We start from the raw sequence: 21815 nt of genomic DNA on the forward strand, positions 1-21815 counted from the left end.
GCTATTGATCATAGCCAAGGACTAGAGATGAGCGAGTACTGTTCGGATCAGCCGATCTGAACAGCACGCTCCATAGAAATGAATGGATGCACCTGGTACTTCCGCTTTGACGTTGGCCGGCCGCTTAACCCCCCGCGTGCCGGCTACGTCCATTCATTTCAATGCGAGCGTGCTGTTCGGATCGGCTGATCCGAACAGTACTCACTCATCTCTACCAAGGACTCAAGAACAGTGTTGGATCGAGGTCCTATCAATAAAATGGTTCTTAGGGACCACCTGCCAACAAACCCTAAAGAACTGACTATAGTACCCTTCAAAAATGGAAAAGTATTGTGTTATGGGATCCTCAGGTTGGTCAGTCAAGAACTAAATACACTTCAGGAAAATTTACATAAAGAAAAACACAATGGACATTTCTTTACAACTCAATGGCTTAAATCCTGGGCGACCTCGCACCATATACCATAAGAAAGGATTTACTGTCCCACTTCTGTGTATTCCATTGAGGTCAATGGGTGTTCTGATTTGTCTGACTACAAAAAAGTATCAAATTGTCTCCTGGATTGGTGATGGCGGTTGTCAGATTTTCCTGTTGTCATATTAGACTTACGAAACCTAAAATATTCACCCACAAGAGCTACAGAAGATCGTTGTCTCTGCCAGGATTTCGCTAGTGGAAGAATAATAGAGAAATGAAGGATCTACACAAGATGAAAGGGTTAAACCTTCCCATGAAGATAGCTGCAGAGATTTGCATGACATGATGGAGAACTATAAGGCGGTCTATAGGACAATAGCTGCCATGGAGGAGCCTGTAAGGAGATGTGGGCCGCGGACCTCGCACATGTCAGGCAGCGGCCTTGAGATTTCATTCCTCGCAGCCCACAGAGCTCTGAGCGACACTTCTGTCCTGCAGCTACACAACTCCCCGGCTGGAATCAGCATGACCCAATTTACAGAGGGAGACGTGCGCTCTCCTGACAAGGTTACTGGGAGAGCGACGTCATTGTATTGCCACCAACATTGTATATACCACTGCTTGTATGGTGCCAATGTACAGAGATGCCAATGTCACAGTCCTTAAAGGGGTCTCCTGGACCACATATCACTTGTCTATCCATTTCTATAAGTGTACAGATCGCGCTTATCGTAGGTCATGTGATCAGGGGTATAACTTAAGAGAATGAAGTCACACCAGGGTCTAAGAGCCTTAAGGGACCCATAAGCACTGGCGTAGCTATAGGGGTTGTAATTGGGCCCAGAAGTCGGTGGGGCCCGCAGGCCTCGCTCACCACAATAGAGCTGGACAAACTTGTTTGATCTTCCTTTTCTGATCCTTTTTGATGCCTGGCCGTCTGTGCATCATAAATTTATTTCCCCTGACCTATGGAGCAGTGGAGGGACAACATTTGTGATACACAGCCTTCCTCTGTCAGAAAGGAGAACATTAAAGGGTTTGTCTGGGGGAGTTAAGTTTACTTTAAGTTATCTGGTGGATTCTTTATAATGGGGCAGTGGTTCTGGCCTGGTTATAATCTCCTTGTCACATGATTGGATCCAGCCTCCGTCACTCCACCAACTCTGTCCTCCCCTGATCTCACAGGCGCTATGGGGCTGACTGACCAACAACAGTGCTGACCACTGAGCCAACAGTGCTGACCATTGAGGCAACAGTGCTGACCACTGAGCCATCCACAGTGCTGACCATTGAGCTATCCAGAATGCTAACCACTGAGCCATCTACAGTTAACCACTGAGCCGCCATACTGGACTCCAGCAATAACATACTGCAGGGTGAACACAGCAGCCAAATATGTATAGACACCAATGAGGTCACGATCACATCACTGGGTAAACAGAGATGTAGAAGAGTTGGCACCGGAGCAGCAGGGGTTGGTAGGGTGAGTATTACTCTTTTTGTTGCTTTATACAATTGTCATCTGTTTACACAACTCCTATAAAGGGCAGAAACCCTGAATAGAATCCCCCTGACTGTGAAACACAACACGTCACCTGCAGCCCCCTCCAAAATCCACCTCCTGAATGTGGTAGAGTATGAACACGTAAGTGCAGGTCTGTGATGCACAAAACCAAACAGGGTTTGGCCACTACTCTGGCTCGCCCTCGGGGACACGGGGTCTATTGTACACTTCATCAGGAATCCAAACACAGCTAAAAGCAAACAAAACATCTGACAAACATATTAACAAGTATACATACATAATACATGAGCGAGTGTGGTGCGGAATAGATATGTAAAATCATGTAAAACACGGCCACAGCCCAATATGAATCACACAGACTGACCCAATATACATACAGGAAGGACTATGAGACATACCGTAGATAGATAGATAGATAGATAGATAGATAGATAGATAGATAGATAGATAGATAGATAGGATAATAGATAGATAGAAAGATAGATAAATAGATAGATAGGAGATAGATAGATAGATAGATAGATAGATGATAGATAGATAGATAGATAGATAGATAGATAGATAGATAGATAAATGATAGATAGATGATAGATAATAGATAGATAGGAGATAGATAGATAGATAGATAGATAGATAATAGATAGATAATAGATAGATAGATAAATTATAGATAGATAGATAGATAGATAGATAGATAGATAGATAATAGATAGATAGATAAATGATAGATAGATAGATAGATAGATAGATAGATAGATAGGAGATAGATAATTAGATAGATAGATAGAAGATAGTTATGAAATAGATAGACGATAGATAGATAGATAGATAAATGATAGATAGATAGATGATAGATAGATAGATAGATAGATAGGAGATAGATAGATAGATAGATAGATAGATAGATAGGAGATAGATAATTAGATAGATAGATAGGAGATAGATAGATGATAGATAGATAGATAGATAGATAGATAGATAGGAGATAGATAATTAGATAGATAGATAGATAGAAGATAGTTATGAAATAGATAGACGATAGATAGATAATAGATAGATAGATAGATGATAGATAGATAGGAGATAAATAGATAGATAGATAGGAGATAGACAGATAGATAGATAGATAGATAGATAGTAGGTAGGTAGATAGATAGATAGATAGATAGATAGATAGATAGATAGGAGATAGATAGATAGATAGATAGATAGATAGATAGATAAATAGATAGATAGATAGATAGATAGGAGATAGATAGATAGATAGATAGATAGGAGATAGATAGATAGATAGATAGATAGATAGATAGGAGATAGATAGATAGATAGTAGATAGATAGATAGATAGATAGATAGATAGATAGATAGGAGATAGATAGATAGATAGATAGGAGATAGATAGATAGATAGATAGATAGATAGGAGATAGATAATTAGATAGATAGATAGATAGAAGATAGTTATGAAATAGATAGACGATAGATAGATAGATAGATAGATAGATAGATAGATAGATAATAGATAGATAAATGATAGATAGATAGATGATAGATAGATAGATAGGAGATAGATAGATAGATAGATAGATAGATAGATAGATAGATAGGAGATAGATAATTAGATAGATAGATAGGAGATAGATAGATGATAGATAGATAGATAGATAGATAGATAGGAGATAGATAATTAGATAGATAGATAGATAGAAGATAGTTATGAAATAGATAGACGATAGATAGATAGATAGATAGATAGATAGATAGATAGATAGGAGATAGATAGATAGATAGATAGGAGATAGATAATTAGATAGATAGATAGATAGATAGATAGATAGATAGAAGATAGTTATGAAATAGATAGACGATAGATAGATAATAGATAGATAGATAGATGATAGATAGATAGGAGATAAATAGATAGATAGATAGGAGATAGACAGATAGATAGATAGATAGATAGTAGGTAGGTAGATAGATAGATAGATAGATAGGAGATAGATAGATAGATAGATAGATAGATAGATAGATAGATAGATAAATAGATAGATAGATAGATAGGAGATAGATAGATAGATAGGAGATAGATAGATAGATAGATAGATAGATAGGAGATAGATAGATAGATAGTAGATAGATAGATAGATAGATAGATAGATAGATAGATAGATAGATAGATAGGAGATAGATAGATAGATAGATAGATAGGAGATAGATAGATAGATAGATAGGAGATAGATAGATAGATAGATAGATAGATAGGAGATAGATAGATAGATAGATAGATAGATAGATAGGAGATAGATAGATAGATAGATAGATAGGAGATAGATAGATAGATAGATAGATAGATAGATAGGAGATAGATAATTAGATAGATAGATAGATAGAAGATAGTTATGAAATAGATAGACGATAGATAGATAGATAGATAGATAGATAGATAGATAGATAGATAGATAGATAGGAGATAGATAGATAGATAGATAGATAGATAGGAGATAGATAATTAGATAGATAGATAGATAGATAGATAGATAGATAGAAGATAGTTATGAAATAGATAGACGATAGATAGATAATAGATAGATAGATAGATGATAGATAGATAGGAGATAAATAGATAGATAGATAGGAGATAGACAGATAGATAGATAGATAGATAGTAGGTAGGTAGATAGATAGATAGATAGATAGATAGATAGATAGGAGATAGATAGATAGATAGATAGATAGATAGATAGATAAATAGATAGATAGATAGATAGGAGATAGATAGATAGATAGGAGATAGATAGATAGATAGATAGATAGGAGATAGATAGATAGATAGATAGTAGATAGATAGATAGATAGATAGATAGATAGATAGATAGATAGATAGATAGGAGATAGATAGATAGATAGATAGATAGATAGATAGATAGATAGGAGATAGATAGATAGATAGATAGGAGATAGATAGATAGATAGATAGATAGATAGGAGATAGATAGATAGATAGATAGATAGATAGATAGGAGATAGATAGATAGATAGATAGATAGATAGATAGGAGATAGATAGATAGATAGATAGATAGATAGATAGGAGATAGATAGATAAATAGATAGATAGATAGATAGATAGATAGATAGGAGATAGATAGATAGATAGATAGATAGGAGATAGATAGATAGATAGATAGATAGGAGATAGATAGATAGATAGATAGGAGATAGATAGATAGATAGATAGGAGATATATAGATAGATAGATAGATAGATAGATAGATAGGAGATAGATAGATAGATAGATAGATAGATAGATAGATAGATAGGAGATAGATAGATAGATAGATAGATAGATAGATAGGAGATAGATAGATAGATAGATAGATAGATAGGAGATAGATAGATAGATAGATAGATAGGAGATAGATAGATAGATAGATAGATAGATAGATAGATAGATAGGAGATAGATAGATAGATAGATAGATAGATAGGAGATAGATAGATAGATAGATAGATAGATAGATAGATAGGAGATAGATAGATAGATAGATAGATAGATAGATAGATAGATAGGAGATAGATAGATAGATAGATAGATAGGAGATAGATAGATAGATAGATAGATAGGAGATAGATAGATAGATAGATAGATAGATAGATAGATAGATAGATAGATAGGAGATAGATAGATAGATAGATAGATAGATAGGAGATAGATAGATAGATAGATAGATAGATAGATAGATAGATAGATAGGAGATCCATATTTTTGTAAATATCATTATAAAAGCAGTGAGGCTGGTGTGAAGTGCTTGTTGTACATTACCTCCTCTATGTATTTCCTCCCCCTCTGGACACAATGTAACACGACCACAGATACACTAAGGGCACTGTATGTCCAGGAACGTAATGTACATTGGACGTCTCTCTCGTCCACAAATTGCCTGTATTCTCACAGTGATTCCGGGCCGGATAATATTTTCTTCACATCTCCAGCCTGTCTCTTTAATACCTTCTCAATCATACATAGCGTTGATTTAAGTCACTCTGCGTCCTCGGGATCTCTGAGACATTAGTGGCGTTCTGGAGATTAGTTGTCTTTTGATTGTTGGCACAATGAGAAGGAAGGTAATGGCGGCCCTTTGTATCAGCGGAGACATCATAAGATGATGAGTTACCAGTGTACAGCCATAGTAACTAGCGCTCCTCAAGAGACCCAACATTACACCTCCTGTCAGAGGTTTAGAGGAGCAACAGCAGCTCTCTCCCCCTCCACCAGCTGGAAATCCCAGAGTAATACCCAAAATCTATCTATCTATCTATCTATCTATCTATCTATCTATCCAATATCTATCTATCTATCTCCTATCTATCTATCTATCTATCTATCTATCTATCTATCCAATATCTATCTATCTCCTATCTATCTATCTATCTATCTATCTATCTATCTATTTCCTATCTATCTATCTATCTATCTATCTATCTATCTATCTATCTATCTATCATCTATCTATCTATCTATCTATCTCCTATCTATCTATCTATTTCCTATCTATCTATCTATCTATCTATCCATCCATCTCCTATCTATCTATCTATCTATCTCCTATCTATCTATCTATCTATCTATCTATCTATCTATCTATTTCCTATCTATCTATCTATCTATCTATCTATCTATCTATCTATCTATCTATCCATCCATCTCCTATCTATCTATCTATCTATCTATCTCCTATCTATCTATCTATCTATCTATCTATCTATCTATCTATCTCCTATCTATCTATCTCCTATCTATCTATCTATCTATCTATCTATCTATCTATCTCCTATCTATCTATCTATCTATCTATCTATCTGTCTGTCTGTCTGTCTGTCTGTCCATCTTTCTATCCTTATAGACCTATACATCTTGTAATGTTTTACACACCAGCACAATATCCTGAAATAGAAATACACCCTATAATAAACGTTATTTGAAGTGTTCATGCGCACCGTTCGCCTACACATGACGGAGGCAGCCATTTTGTGGGCTGAATACATATTCATGAGGAGCCAACCTATCAAGTCACCCAGAGCGGATTATTCACTAGAATGCAAAGAATCGATTCATTAGGAAGTGGTGACAAGCCGGAGGCAGCAGCCTAGATATTCGGCATGTGAACTCCATGAGTTACGTGACTGTGCCGGGAGTTTGGCGTCAGCGAGCTTACACTGCGGGAATGTTTTATGTGAGGCTCACCGGCTATTAGGCCATGTTCAGACATGGCAGATTACGTCTCCACACTGCAAATCCCCATCAATTTACAGCACAATATACAGTTTGTGGATGAGGACTTCACAACCCCATCTATAAGTAATAGTGTATATTAGTATGGACATCAGGCCCGGCTGCTGACTGAGCGGGCGCGGCTCAGATTCTCACCACAAATTTAATCTTTTGCGATCTGTACAATGAACCCACAGGCCATAAAATCTGCAGATAGGCCTAAAATTTTACCTGGACCCAATCCAACCAGGAACGCTCACAGAACCTCCAGGTGTCACAAACCTTGCTGGAGACGATGAAAATCCATTGGTTGTCTCCAGGTTTGGCTTAAAGGGGTTCTCCAGGGGGTCTTTGATCACTTATTTTCTCCGGGGTTCTTGTATGCGACACACACAGCGGTTCTGGGATGGTTCTGACCCTGCAACATTTCATCCTGAGGTAAATCTTAAAGCTCATGGATCCCAATTCAGAATCTGTCATGGGGCCCCTACCCGAAGACAGGGCGGTCTTTGTGATCCCCTGAGATCGGAACCAGCACCAGACCCCCATGTTGTTGCGTCTCCTCAATTCATTCTCTTCTGTGTTCCCTACTCCTCACCTGTATCATGGGCCTGGCTTTCCTATTATACTGATGTATTTAGCCAGCCCTCACCATACCCCAGTGAACACGGGAGAGGAGGCGGAGCAACTTGGGGGCTCAGAGCTGATTCTGATCACATGACCCAGGGTCAGAACTGGCCCAGAACTCCTTTGATTGTCACACACAAAGTAAGTGATCACAGACTTCCTGGAGAATTCCTTTAAGGCTAAACCTAACCCCTGGACGGGAGTCTGGACTTTGCCGCAGAGAATTCCAGGTCCAAACATGAAGTCACACCTCAGCGGACTGTCACTGGGAGGTTGGGAAAGAACTGGAGCCCACAGTAAGTAAGCGGCCATTTTCTTGTGGCCTGTGGGCATGCAAAGTTTGAACCCAGCCCCGGAAGAAGACGCGTGAAGAGGCCGTTCCTGAAGAAGATGGAGGCGGCGCTGGAGATTTCTCTCACAGCAATGGGGACACCCCCAGTGCTGTGAGAGAACTAATTTGCATACCGACGAAAACCGGGATTTATACCAAACGGCGGCGATGGAATGTAACACAACTACTCGACATTCACAAGTGGTGCACACCTGGACCCTACCATCTGCACGGGGTAGAAGGAAAATCTTTGCACCCCCTCCCGGTCCTAGTGTACCTCTCACTTGTTCGCCTGGTCTGTCTGCTAGTGACTAGGGTTGAGCCGATCTTGAGATTTCAGGAACATTTTTAAAATACGACTTTCGATCATTTTAGAGCCGATCGCGAAATTTACTCGATCGCCGATCGGGATCTGATCTTTCCCGATCTCTCAACCCTACTAGTGACAGTACTAGAGATCTGTCTGTGCTTCCTCTACTCTGTACCGGGGTCCCTCAGATTTGTAGCCATACTTTACCAGCCATAGTGAGGGCCGCAGGCAGCAACCTGATAATGTAAGATGATAAAACATCCCTGACCGGGGAGACGCTCGCTCCAGAATGACTGATCAACACCCTGCGTGTGAGGAGGACGGGGGTGAGAAATCAGCTATGAGAACTAGGCGTTGTGCTTGGCCAGTTCCAGGTTACAGCGCGCGGGCACACAAGTGCTCGCAGCCGCCTGTCGTGTGATTGTGTTTCACTTATCTAACACCTGAGGGGCTCGCGGGACAATGTAACAGACTCTGCAATTGGCAAAACATGTACATGAGTATCGATCTGTGCGGCTCCTGGACCAAGCTGTGCTATGATGCTTAGCTCCAGGGTCCTAATGCAAGGACAGCTACATAATAAGAGCCATGGGGAGGTGGGGTGAGATCATGAGCGGACTACAATATATTCTACGGAACTACAATGTCCAATTTGCCATCCTGTTAAAAATTTAAAGGAACGCTCTGAATAAAACTGATCCAATGTTATGTCTAGTGTAGGGACTTGAGTGGCGGGACATAACACAAGGATTGCCTTCTGGGGTTCTTAGAGGGAAGCTTTGACCAACTCTAGTACTTTGCATCCTTTAATAGTCGCCCCTCTACTGATTCCGGCACAGTTGGATTTTCTTCTCTAGCCCTCGTCGTTCCTGAGCGATCTTTTCTGTTAGTTTAAGCACAATTGTGATCTCTACGGTCAGGGGGCGGTCCCTGTCTGCCTGCTCCAGCCAGGCCCCGCCCACCTGACAGTAGAAAGCTGAACTAACATGTTAGTTGCTGAAAATAACAACCCTGATGGCTCAGGAACGGTGGGGGCTAGAGAAAAAAATTCCAGCTGTGCCGGGAATCAGTGGAGTGGGGTCTATTGAAAGACACAGAGTTGGAGCTTAAGGAGGTGCTGAGAAGTCCCCTTTAAATTTTTTTTTATTTTTTTTTTCAAGAATTTTTGTCATTTGGCTTTGATTTCCATATTACTTTCTGCTTTTACAGTGACCATTTGGTTGCAAAATAATTTGACACTTCCTGTTCTGTACTTTTCAGGTATTACAATGACAGTATCATGTACTTTTACAACAGGCGATGGTCACACCTTACCATAGAGCATGTCCACAACACTCTCCTAGAGAAGTTAATTGATAATGATCACAGCTCAGCTCCTCCCCCTCTGTACAGGTCACAGAGCATGCCCACAACTCTCTCACAGCTAGTAGTCAATAGGTGATGTCCCAACTCTCATCCTGCCACTCTCTGCACAATGACCTCTGTACAGGTCACAGAGCATGCCCACAACTCTCACAGCTAGTAGTCAATAGGTGATGTCCCAACTCTCATCCTCCCACTTCCTGCACAATGACCTCTGTATAGGTCACAGAGCATGCCCACAACTCTCACAGCTAGTAGTCAATAGGTGATGTCCCAACTTTCATCCTCCCACTCCCTGCACAATCACCTCTGTACAGGTCACAGAGCATGCCCACAACTCTCACAGCTAGTAGTCAACGGGTGATGGTCACAGTTTTTCTGCACCCCTCCCTGTACAATTACTTTTATACAGATGACAGAGCATCCCGCAACACACACCCACAGAAGTCAACAGGTAATGGTCACAGCTCAGCTCCCCTCATCCCTGCATAGTGACCTTTATGCAGGTCACAGAGCATGACCACAACATTCTCCCATATAAGTAAATGGGACAGAGTTATGAAAACTGATGTTTCCAACGCCAATCTTCATATCCCCCTTTTTATGAGGAGGTGTGTGCTACCTCAAAATAAATCAGGAGCACCCTATACCAGGATGTGGGCTTTTAACTAGCGTAGATTTCAGAACTCATAAATGTGGCGGGGTCAGGTGATTTTGCTCAACGATTTGTGACTTCTTCATGCCAGAAAACCTCCAGACTTTATGATCCACGTGGTTCCTGTAAATCTGTGAATGCTGCTAACAACAGCTTAGGCAAGATGGCTGCCCCCATCATCATATACAGTGGGGGAAAAAAAATAGAATACAATAAAATACTTCTTTCGAATGGAAACCACATGGACCCCATTATAGTTTATGGCGTCCGCGGGTTTCCCAAGTAACCGCTTTTTAATGCATAGAGGGTTCCGTTTGGAGGGTCCCCAAGCGGACTTCCCTAACGGAAACCAGAATGCAGATGTGAACCGGGCCGTACAATGTTTGGGGACCTGGATAGTAGAGACACAAAGCAATTGGTACTGGCTGTGACGTATTCTTATGGCAGGGAGAACTTCTTTACATGTAGATAGAAAGTGGTCACCCAGACAAGAAGTCAAGTAGTCGCTGCAAACAGAAGTGTAGCTATAGGGGGTTCATTAGTAGCAATTGCTACCAGGCCTAGGAACCCGAGGGTGTCCCCATGGCCCTCCTGCATAAAATATATACCACTATTCGAAATGGTACAAGGCGGTGACATAGGACGCAGGCGGGGTACTACCCTATGAGCAATACTTCTACGGAAGACTACCTCTGTAATAAACTATCCAATGGAGCTTGGAACAATCGCACATGAACTAGAAGCTCTCAGGTGTACGGTACAGGCCGCGCATGCAGACGTGTGTATTATACAATCTCTCAGGAGGCGGCGTGGCGTCTCACAATTAAACTATTCATCTGTGTAGATGGCCACGAGGAGAAGAGATCTGGACGGATGGGCCTCCAGATGGAAGGATAAAATCTCATCTATCGGAAATATAATTACTCCTCTTCTAGCCACGATTTTAGCGTCTTGCAGGTTTGCTTACATACTGTGACCAAGAAAGTCGCCGCTAAGATGATTCTGTCGATTAGCCCCTTACAATAGAGGAGACGATCTGCAGTGATAATTGAATCTTACCGGATTTGTGAATCCCACACGAACCTCACCAACTATCAGAGCACGCGGTGACCCTAACGGTAACCAGGACATAGTATATCACTCCCAGAGTGCTCCTTTAACTTTTGCATATTGAAATGTTCTACAACTTTAACACATTTTATTCCGCACCACCATACAGCTGTCATATCTCAGCTTCTACTATGCACCTACCTCTTCTATACATGGCCCCAATACATCTCACAGCTGAGGGTTTGCTACATTTGTCTACATAGATTGCTTTCACCATTATTGAGCGTAAATATTCTGTAGAAGGGATAAGAGTCTATTCGCAGTGCGGGGACCCCCATTGATCACAGGCACAGAAGTCCAGGGCTCAAGTGATGTACATGTGCGCTGATGCTCCATTCCAAGTCTAAGGGACTTATAAGGATGGCCAAGCACTGTACTCAGGCCCATAGAGGAGCAAGGAGCAGCGCTGTGCATGCATAAATGTCTTTGCAATCGAATGAGGAACAAAGAACCATCATTATGGGTCTTGGCGGTTCATGTGGTCTCCAACCCGTGAAGAAACCACAACTCCCAGCATGCCTCACCATCTTCGGAGCATGCTTGGAGTTGCAACTTGTTGAGGTTCACTGGCGTATAGGCCATGGCATGCACAGTAAAAGCTCTTGTGTGCAGAGGGGTAACTTGTCGTTCCGGGGTCCCAAAGCAATGTCTGTAATGGGTCCTCCACATACCATATGCTATCTATAGTACTGATAGAGAAGCCTATGAACCCCCTGAGGCTCCAGAGACCGGTAGTGATTGCACCCCCTGTAGCTACACCCCTGCGTCTGTGGTCATCATATAGTGAGCAATTCACACACAGCGAAACCGAAATAAAAGGAGCAGCAAATTTGGCAATATGACTGCACCATCTCCGATGTAACTGGGAATATAACATCTGACTACACGCACGACACATCTGCAAGCAACGCGCTTCTTCTGCTCTACAGATTAACCAATTAATAGCCACCACGGTGTCAGACGCCCTTCCCGCACGTGTAAATGCCAGCCGTCTCTTAACCTTCCTTTTTATTTGCTGCGCCGCATATCAACTATTTTCTTATCTAAGCATCTGAGAGCTAAAATCAGGGTCCACGATGACTGCTCCTGTCTCCATGGAAACCTAAGCCGTGCACGTCTCCGCCAGGAGGGCGGCCATATTGGAAGGCTTGAACTGGTTAATTGTATCAGAGCGCTGGATGATGCAGAACCACATGGCCCTATCTCGTCTGCCCATTTTCCTATTAGCCATTAAATCACTCACTAATTGGATGTTGGTGGAATGAATCCACGGTGCGATCGCCGTGTAACCCTTTGTTGGCATTTCTTCCGAGCGCCGAAATGCTGTGTAAGTCGTTCTTTAAGGCGGTAATATGGTTTCTGGTTAGGGAGTTTGTATTTTAGTGGTTTCGCCATGGGTACAGACTATATGCCTTTAAGGGACCTTTAAGGGAGTGTCCACATGCACCAGTTGCTGTAGTGAATGGTACAATCTCCACCCGTGAAGGCCAATTGTTGCAAATTTTGTAGGTAATTCTAAGGTATTACCTTTTAAAGTGCGCCAACATTGGTCATCGCAGGTGACGGAGCACAAGGAGTTAATCCACCAGGACAACCTACCAATCAAATGATCCCAATGCCGAGACCCCCACTGAACAGGGAAACGCGTCCCTCATCCCCCAATTGAAAGGGGTGACAGACGTACAGACATCGGGAGCCAAGTACAGCGACCATAGACTTTGAATGGAGTGGGAGAGCGCATGCGCGACCATCTGTCCATTCTTGCGATGGATGGGACCCCAGTGTAGCCTGAGCAAAGGTAATAATAGCTGTAAGCACAACCCCTTTAAGTACACAACATGCAAATGTCCAACATCTCACCTCAATCTTACTCAGTAAGCAGCCATTTTCTTGTGGCCGCTGGCATGGGCAGTAGGCTCTCCCCAAGGCCCAGGAGAATGAAACCCACGACGGAAGAAGACGTAGGGAGAAGGCGTTCCAGAAGAAGATGGAGGCGTCGCTGGAGAGTTCTCTCGCAGCATTGGGGACGCCCCCAGTGCTGCGAGAGAACTCATTTGCATACAGAAGAAAACCGGGATTTCTACCAAACGGCGGCGCGGAGAAGACATCTAACGGTAGGAGAAGAATAGCCTGTCGTAAGGATATTCCTACGTGTTATAGAGAATAAAAGGGTATCCCATGATAGGATCCCTTTAAGGAGCTGTCTATTATACTCCTAGAGAAGCAAATAAGGGAATCTTACAAGATAAAGGTCCTAAAATGAGTCTGAAACACCTCCTGTCTCGGCTGAGGCGCGGCTGCTTTGTTGTCCCTACTCCATGCTTTATACTGCAGCTCTCTGTGCTCAGATTGGTTTCTCACAATGTGCAGAAGCCCTTCAGGAAATCAATGCCTATAGAAACAATTGTGTTACAGCACTGATACAAGGAATACAGCATTGCCTGCTTTACGGCAGTGACCGGGGTCTGCACCAGGTGTTTCCTCCCGGTTGGGATTTGTAGTTGTGCAATAATTAATCTGCCGACCATCAGCTATTTCACAACTGGAGGGTATGAGGCTGAAGACCGCTCTCCTATAGACAGAAGTAGAAGGATTTATACTATAGGCTTTGTTCACACTCGTGCAGATATAATGCAGTTTTAACCTAAAGGAAAAGTTGGGTGGAGGAGACAGGTTGCAAGTTATTGATCACTGTAACCAAGCCGTATTCTGAAAGCAGAGATATAGCCTATGATGTGCTTATCCTGAACCATACGAGACGCCGTGCATCACTACAGTCCCGGGCTCCTCTCCTGACCAGCAGGACACAAAGTCATTCCTATTGGTGAACAGAGTATCACTAGGCGGAGACTTGGCTGAAGAAAGAGCAACTGAGCATGTGCGTCCACCAGCACTCAGCTCATTAGATGGACATGCCCATTGTTATACACTGTAAGCACCAGGTGGCGCCATACTATATAAGAAAATGCTATACCTCTGCACTGGATAACTAAAGGAACAATTCTACCCACCCATGCTTATTATAAAATCCCTTACAAACATTTTTTTTTGGGGGGTTCCAAAGTCTCACAAAAAATGAAGATATTACAGATATTGATGAAGAATTTCCTATCATTTTGTTTCTAGAGCTCCTACGGACCATGGTAACAGACTACAAGCAATCCTCGTGCAGTCTGATCCTGCAGCCATGTTTTCTTCCATTCGTCTGTGATAGGTTAGCAAGAAGGAGCGGTGAATGAGTGCATGACTACAGAGGAAGGATTTGTTTGTAGTCTGTTACCATGCAGACGCATTGATCAGGAGCTGCAAGATAAAACAATAGGATTTGATTTTTAAATAAAGTTACTTTTTTGTTATTTTAGATGCATTGGGGCAATTATAAAAAAAAAAAAAAACACAATTGGTTGTGAAGGTGGACGTAATACAACAAGTGAATCCGAGGATGTGACAAGATGTCAGGAAAATGACAGAGCAGAGTATTAGAGGAGAGATGTCACTTTCCTAACAACTTTTTGATCCGGTTCGTGTTGGCGGGGTTGTACCGGATGGTGCAATTTCTTTTTTTTATTATTTAATGTAGATAGTGAGCCCCGTATAGAGATCACAATGTACATTTTCCCCCTATCAGTACGTCTTTGCAGAATGGGAGGAAATCCACGCAAACACGGGGAGAACATACAAAGTCCTCGCAGATGTTGTTCCTGGTGGGATTCGAACCCAGGACTCCAGCGCTACAAGGCTGCCACCGTGTTGCCCCCTGATGGTGCAATTTCTTGAACTGAGAACGTCACAGGATCCATGAAGGTGTAAGAAGCGCGACTGCTGACTTGTCTACTTATTTATTAGGTTAGTGAGTACGGGGCTGCCTAGGATGGATTCGTGAGGGAGAGTCGAACTGGTTTTCCGAGCAGCACAGAGTATTTTATACAGGACGGCAGCAGCTGGGAGGCGAAGATTTGCTACTGACTGTGTTTGCAGATCTGTCATCTTTATCTGGGGCAAATGCCCTTCCGGCCACATCAGTATTATCGTGTGAGGAAGGGGAGTGAGAAGAGCAGAAACAGACTCAATACATGAAATGCACCTTATACAAGACAAAGTCCATAAATCCACCCGCGTAGTCTCAGTACAAGTATCATCATGAGAGCCCTCGATAACACAAAGACTTACAGAGGTCGTCCAGGATAACGTGCTAAACATTGGACAACAGGACCAGACCGGGGACGGGTGAGTATTTATTTATTTTTTTAACCTCCCCGGTCTAATTTTTTTTCTTTTTATCCTGGACATCCCCTTTAAATTTAAGGGAACAACACATTGGTAATCCATATAACAATCTATAAACGCTACTGCATAACCAAAGCCTAGTAAATAGTATAACAATCTATAAACACATAGAGATGCAATATAAACCCCAAACGTCATAGATAATCAATATATCCATCTATAAACACACACACACATATAATATATACCAGAAATCTCCAACATAATTAATATATCAATCTATAGACGTATATAAATAGACTCCAAACTTCATAGGTAATCAATAGATCAATCTATAAACATATACACACAGATAATACATAGCCACAACCTCAGAGGTAAGTAATGTATCAACTGATAAACCTAAATACATCATCTATATCATCATCTATATACCCGACCCCTCACTCTCTCCAGTCTCGGGTCCTGTGACCTCTTGCAGGGTCAGACATGTTTCTCCTGGCACAGTGAGTGATATTGAACAATCCGGCATCATATAAAATGTAAATCCGCGTGGAATCCATGACAAGAATCCCATCCTACCTCTATCAGGAAGTCTCCAGTCCTCAGGCCGGCTTGCCAAGCCACTCCATCCTCATCCACAGATTCCAGGTACTGCAGAGCGGGGAAGGCAGGTGTAGGGTTAAATTCCTCAATAGGAGTATCCGCTGAAAGACGGGAAACATATAGTTGTATGAGCCGAGATACATCCAGAATATATCAACAAGTGCCGGCTATATACCCCCAGAATGGTACATGAGATTGATGAGGTACAATATAGTGAGGTATGGGGGCGCTGTTTGATGGAGGTCCTTGGAGCTTCGCATCATAGTCATTTACATTACTAAAAGCTGTGTCAGTGACTGTTATAGTCTTGTAGGTAAACTTAAAGCGGCCCTCTTGCATCTCTTGACATGTCTATTTTAGCAAATGCTATTATACCCATGAAACAACAATTCTGGAACATCTCATTACTCTGTACGGTACTGTTCCTCTGTTACTCCTCCTGGAAACTTGGTGCAAACATTTTCCTAATAGGTGAGCACTGATTGGACAGTACTGGACTATGCAAAGACACACCCCTGGTAACAGAAATATATGGAGGAATAACAGAGGAACGGGACAAAGCATGGCTGTATACTAAGATATGTCAGAAGAGGGGGCAGAACCTCCTTAAGATCTTGCAAGAACTGGGCAATTGCCACTTATGCCCACACTATAATCTGTTTCTAAATGTTAAAATTTGCTCCCTCCTGAGACCCCCTCAAATCAAGACGTGATCCACCATGACTATATTTGTTTTACACCACGGCTGCAAAAACCCAGTATAACATTTGCTGGCTAATGTAGGCCCCAAATAGGGGGGCTGTGGAAACCTGCCAGGGGTGTCGCAACACCCCCACGAGAAGATAGCCGCAAGTCTACAATTCAACACTATCTGCATTCTCAAGCCACTGGGGAGCATTATACTGTGTGGGGACTATTGGGGAGCATTATACTGTGTGGGGACTATTGGGGAGCATTATACTGTGTGGGGACTATTGGGGAGCATTATACTGTGTGGGGACTATTGGGGAGCATTGTACTGCGTGGGGACTATTGGGGAGCATTATACTGTGTGGGGACTATTGGGGAGCATTATACTGCGTGGGGACTATTGGGGAGCATTATACTGCGTGGGGACTATTGGGGAGCATTATACTGCGTGGGGACTATTGGGGAGCATTATACTGCGTGGGGACTATTGGGGAGCATTATACTGCGTGGGGACTATTGGGGAGCATTATACTGCGTGGGGACTATTGGGGAGCATTATACTGTGTGGGGACTATTGGGGAGCATTATACTGTGTGATGACTATTGGGGAGCATTATACTGTGTGGGGACTATTGGGGAGCATTATACTGTGTGGGGACTATTGGGGAGCATTATACTGTGTGGGGACTATTGGGGAGCATTATACTGTGTGGGGACTATTGGGGAGCATTATACTGTGTGGGGACTATTGGGGAGCATTATACTGTGTGGGGACTATTGGAGAGCATTATACTGCGTGGGGACTATTGGGGAGCATTATACTGCGTGGGGACTATTGGGGAGCATTATACTGCGTGGGGACTATTGGGGAGCATTGAACTGTGTGGGGACTATTGGGGAGCATTATACTGTGTAGGGGCTACTGGGGAGCATTATACTGTGTGGGGACTATTGGGGAGCATTGTACTGTGTGGGGGCTATTGGGGAGCATTGTACTGTGTGGGGACTATTGGGGAGCATTGTACTGTGTGGGGACTATTGGGGAGCATTGAACTGCGTGGGGACTATTGGGGAGCATTGTACTGTGTGGGGACTATTGGGGAGCATTATACTGTGTGGGGACTATTGGGGAGCATTATACTGTGTGGGGACTATTGGGAAGCATTGTACTGTGTGGGGACTATTGCGGAGCATTGTACTGTGTGGGGACTATTGGGGAGCATATACTGTGTGGGGACTATTGGGGAGCATTATACTGTGTAGGGGCTACTGGGGAGCATTATACTGCGTGGGGACTATTGGGGAGCATTATACTGCGTGGGGACTATTGGGGAGCATTGAACTGTTTGGGGACTATTGGGGAGCATTGTACTGTGTGGGGACTATTGGGAAGCATTGAACTGCGTGGGGACTATTGGGGAGCATTGAACTGCATGGGGACTATTGGGGAGCATTGTACTGTGTGGGGACTATTGGGGAGCATTGTATTGTGTGGGGACTATTGGGGAGCATTGGACTGTGTGGGGACTATTGGGAAGCATTATACTGCGTGGGGACTATTGGGGAGCATTATACTGCGTGGGGACTATTGGGGAGCATTATACTGTGTGGGGACTATTGGGGAGCATTATACTGCATGGGGACTATTGGGGAGCATTGAACTGTGTGGGGACTATTGGGGAGCATTGAACTGTGTGGGGACTATTGGGGAGCATTGAACTGTGTGGGGACTATTGGGGAGCATTGAACTGTGTGGGGAGAATTATATGAGGGCTACAGAGGAGCATTATACTGTATGGGGTATACAGAGGAGCATTATATTGTGGGGACTACTGGAGAGCATTATACTGTGTGAAGGCTTCAGGGGAGCATTATACGGTATTGGAGATACAGGGGAGTATTATACTGTATGGGGACTGAAGAAGAGCATTATATTTTGTGAGGACTACGGCAGAGCATTAATCTGTGTGGGGGCTATTGGGGAGCATTATATTATGTGGGAGGGCAGTTGGGGGCATTATATTGTTTGGAGGCCACTAAGGGCGCAGCATACTATGTGGATGACATAAATGGGGCATTATACTGTGTGGGGGTCACTAAGGTGCAGGATACAGTTTGGGGGATACTAAGGCAGCCTGAGGTCAGTGGATTTACTGTGAGTGATGGTGAAAGATGTATTTTAGTATGTGCTGGGTGGGAAGAATCATCTGTTGCAGTTTGGATCCTACTAGTGCAGGTTTGGCAACCTTTTCTAATTTTGCAAGTGAAGCTGCACTAAAACCAAATCAAAACTGCTGTTTTTTGTCTTTTTGCAACATTTGTTTTGTAGGAGCTCCCTAACATTGTGAAGTGTTCCTTAAATATTTAGATGGTCTTATATTGAAGTAGCTATGGTAGAATGACTTGTTGGGACTTCCCAGGATATATGGCCCGACAGCCCCCGAAGCTCTTCCCCATCTGTGTATATAGTGTATATACAGCGCAGGACCATGTGGTTTATTCAGTACAGGAGTGCGCTGCTATATACAGGTAGACGAGTATATATACATATAGTAACACAGTTGCTGCAGAGACCATAACTGGGATGAACTGGAGGAATTCTGGGAATTTTCTATTAGAATGAACCAGATTCTCCGCACGTCATGCTATGGACTCCTTATGTTAGGTGCTAACCCACTTACACAGGATTGAGGTATAGGTGCCAGGGGATCCAATCACCCCCCCCCCCACTCGCTGCTCCATCTCCCAGAATGCATCAGTAACACCTGTGCCTCTCCCCTTGGCACCTGCCCCCATACTCGCCCCTCATTCCAGCTACTTAGCATTACTTTACATAAATAAAGCACATCTGACCCCAAAACCGCAGCTGGGACTTGTTACACCTGTCAACAAAATTATCATCAAACACAAAAGCTTCAGAAGCCCCCGCCGTCCTCCGCAACTTTATTTGGTCCTGCCAAATTTACAGTTCCGAATCCTCCCCTTTGCCTAATGTCATGTGCAGGGCCTGGAGCGTCTCTAATCCCAAAGTCTTGTCAGACGAGGGGTGGGTCCATTGTATGACGGCAGTCGGCAGCACTACGGGGATACTAGAATGGAAAGGGAGCCTTTATATAGACGCAATATGCTAATGTGCATGGTGGATATAACGGCTTGGTCGTATCAGGGGGGCTATAAGGAGGAGGTATACAGGTTCAGGGCATTGGAAAATGGGGGCAACTTGCCAAGAAAGTCGTGAAACTTATTAGGGTCCGTTGCAAAATGCTCTGCACCTGGTGTACGGCGGCTCCTCGCACCGATCTGTGCTATTGTGTGGGCAGCGCGGTGGAAATACCAGGGCACGCGTTAATTGTATGTCAAACAAGCAGCGACGACTGCCTGCCTTAACCCCTTAAGTGACAGCAGAGCCAAAAACACTTGCTCCCCCCCCCCCCCCCCTTCCCTAAGACATGGTGGTTAATTGATGCTTGCAAAAGTTTTGCATGCTTATGTGGTGTCGTATGAAGGCAGAGAGGATGAGGATGGAGGATGCTGGCTATGTGAGCGGCGTGGCGGAGCAGGGGGAGAACTGTGTTGTCTAGCAACTGAGAGGAGCAGCAATGATTCCCGTTAAATTTCAGGCATGAACAAAAACACACAGACACAGACACGTTACCTGACATGGGCACGGACGCCTCTTACCTTTTGCCCCTCTGAGTACGAATCCGAAGCCTTCATTATCCTTCTTCTGTAGGACCACGGTCTTCTCCTCGATAATGCAGTCACTGTGGGGAGAATTTCGAGCATAGCGACCATTATTACAGCCTCTCATCATCACGGCTGCAGTTGCTCTCCGAGAATGCATGTTCATCATCATCATTGTCAATCCCAATTAATCAGATGGCATTGCAGGTGCCGAGGGTGGCATCCCAAAAAAGCAAGGAAAGAGTATGCAAAAAAAATAAAAACATTAAAAAATAATAATAAAAAAAAAAAAAAAAAAAAAAAAAAAAAAAAAGGGCACCCGGCAGGACCACTACTACATGGCAGAATGCACGAGATGCGAGGGGAGGAGAGCCTGCAGCAGACAGAGGTAGAAAACCGGCATGCTGATCCTTCCTATGTACAAATGGCTGGGAGAGCGTGTGATCATGTCAGCTGTGTGCCAGACAGAAACTACAACAAGAACTGCACAGCGATCCCTTAATAAACTCTTCGGCTAAGGATCCACCGGGATCTTCTTCCAAAATCCGACACCAGGCAGCCAGAAATCAGGTGGCATCATGTAAACAGGCTTGTATGTTTTTGCTTTTTTGCTTTTTTTTTTTTTTTTGGTTCTGCTTCCTGTCCAAGCCAAGCTAAAGGCACATATATGAAGTCACAGGAGAGAGCCTTGCATCAAACCCCCATTTCTAGTCTTATTAAATGTTGCATGCTGCAAGGATCCCACATGATCATGTGACTGCCAGGAATGCTAGCAACGTGTAGCTCCGCGTCATCCAGTGCACATTTCCACGGTGTCAGGAAAACTGCATCATCTCAATAGTAGAGCGGGGTACGGCTGTATTCCCAGGAGGATGCAGGGGAGGGGGGAGCAGTAATAACCAAAATAATCCCAACCTCCAGTGATCACTACCTTAAAGCCACCTACAGTAGGACAGATGCTCCTGCACCAGAATTAACCCCTCCAAGGAAGAGCATGCTAA

At 43.2% G+C, this 21815-nt stretch overlaps 1 protein-coding gene across 1 annotated transcript in view; it reads right to left on the bottom strand.

Moving 5' to 3' along the window:
* The window catches only part of SHANK2 (SH3 and multiple ankyrin repeat domains 2), a 282554-nt gene that overhangs the window by 53918 nt on the left and 206821 nt on the right, over positions 1-21815 (bottom strand). The window contains exons 15-16 of the mRNA XM_075281002.1: positions 20812-20894; positions 16417-16541 (exon numbers count right to left, since the gene is read on the bottom strand). Coding sequence (XP_075137103.1) covers positions 16417-16541; positions 20812-20894 — 208 coding nt within the window. The remainder of the gene's footprint in view (positions 1-16416; positions 16542-20811; positions 20895-21815) is intronic.

Source organism: Leptodactylus fuscus, chromosome 7 (assembly GCF_031893055.1).
Source record: "Leptodactylus fuscus isolate aLepFus1 chromosome 7, aLepFus1.hap2, whole genome shotgun sequence".
Lineage (NCBI taxonomy): Eukaryota > Metazoa > Chordata > Amphibia > Anura > Leptodactylidae > Leptodactylus > Leptodactylus fuscus.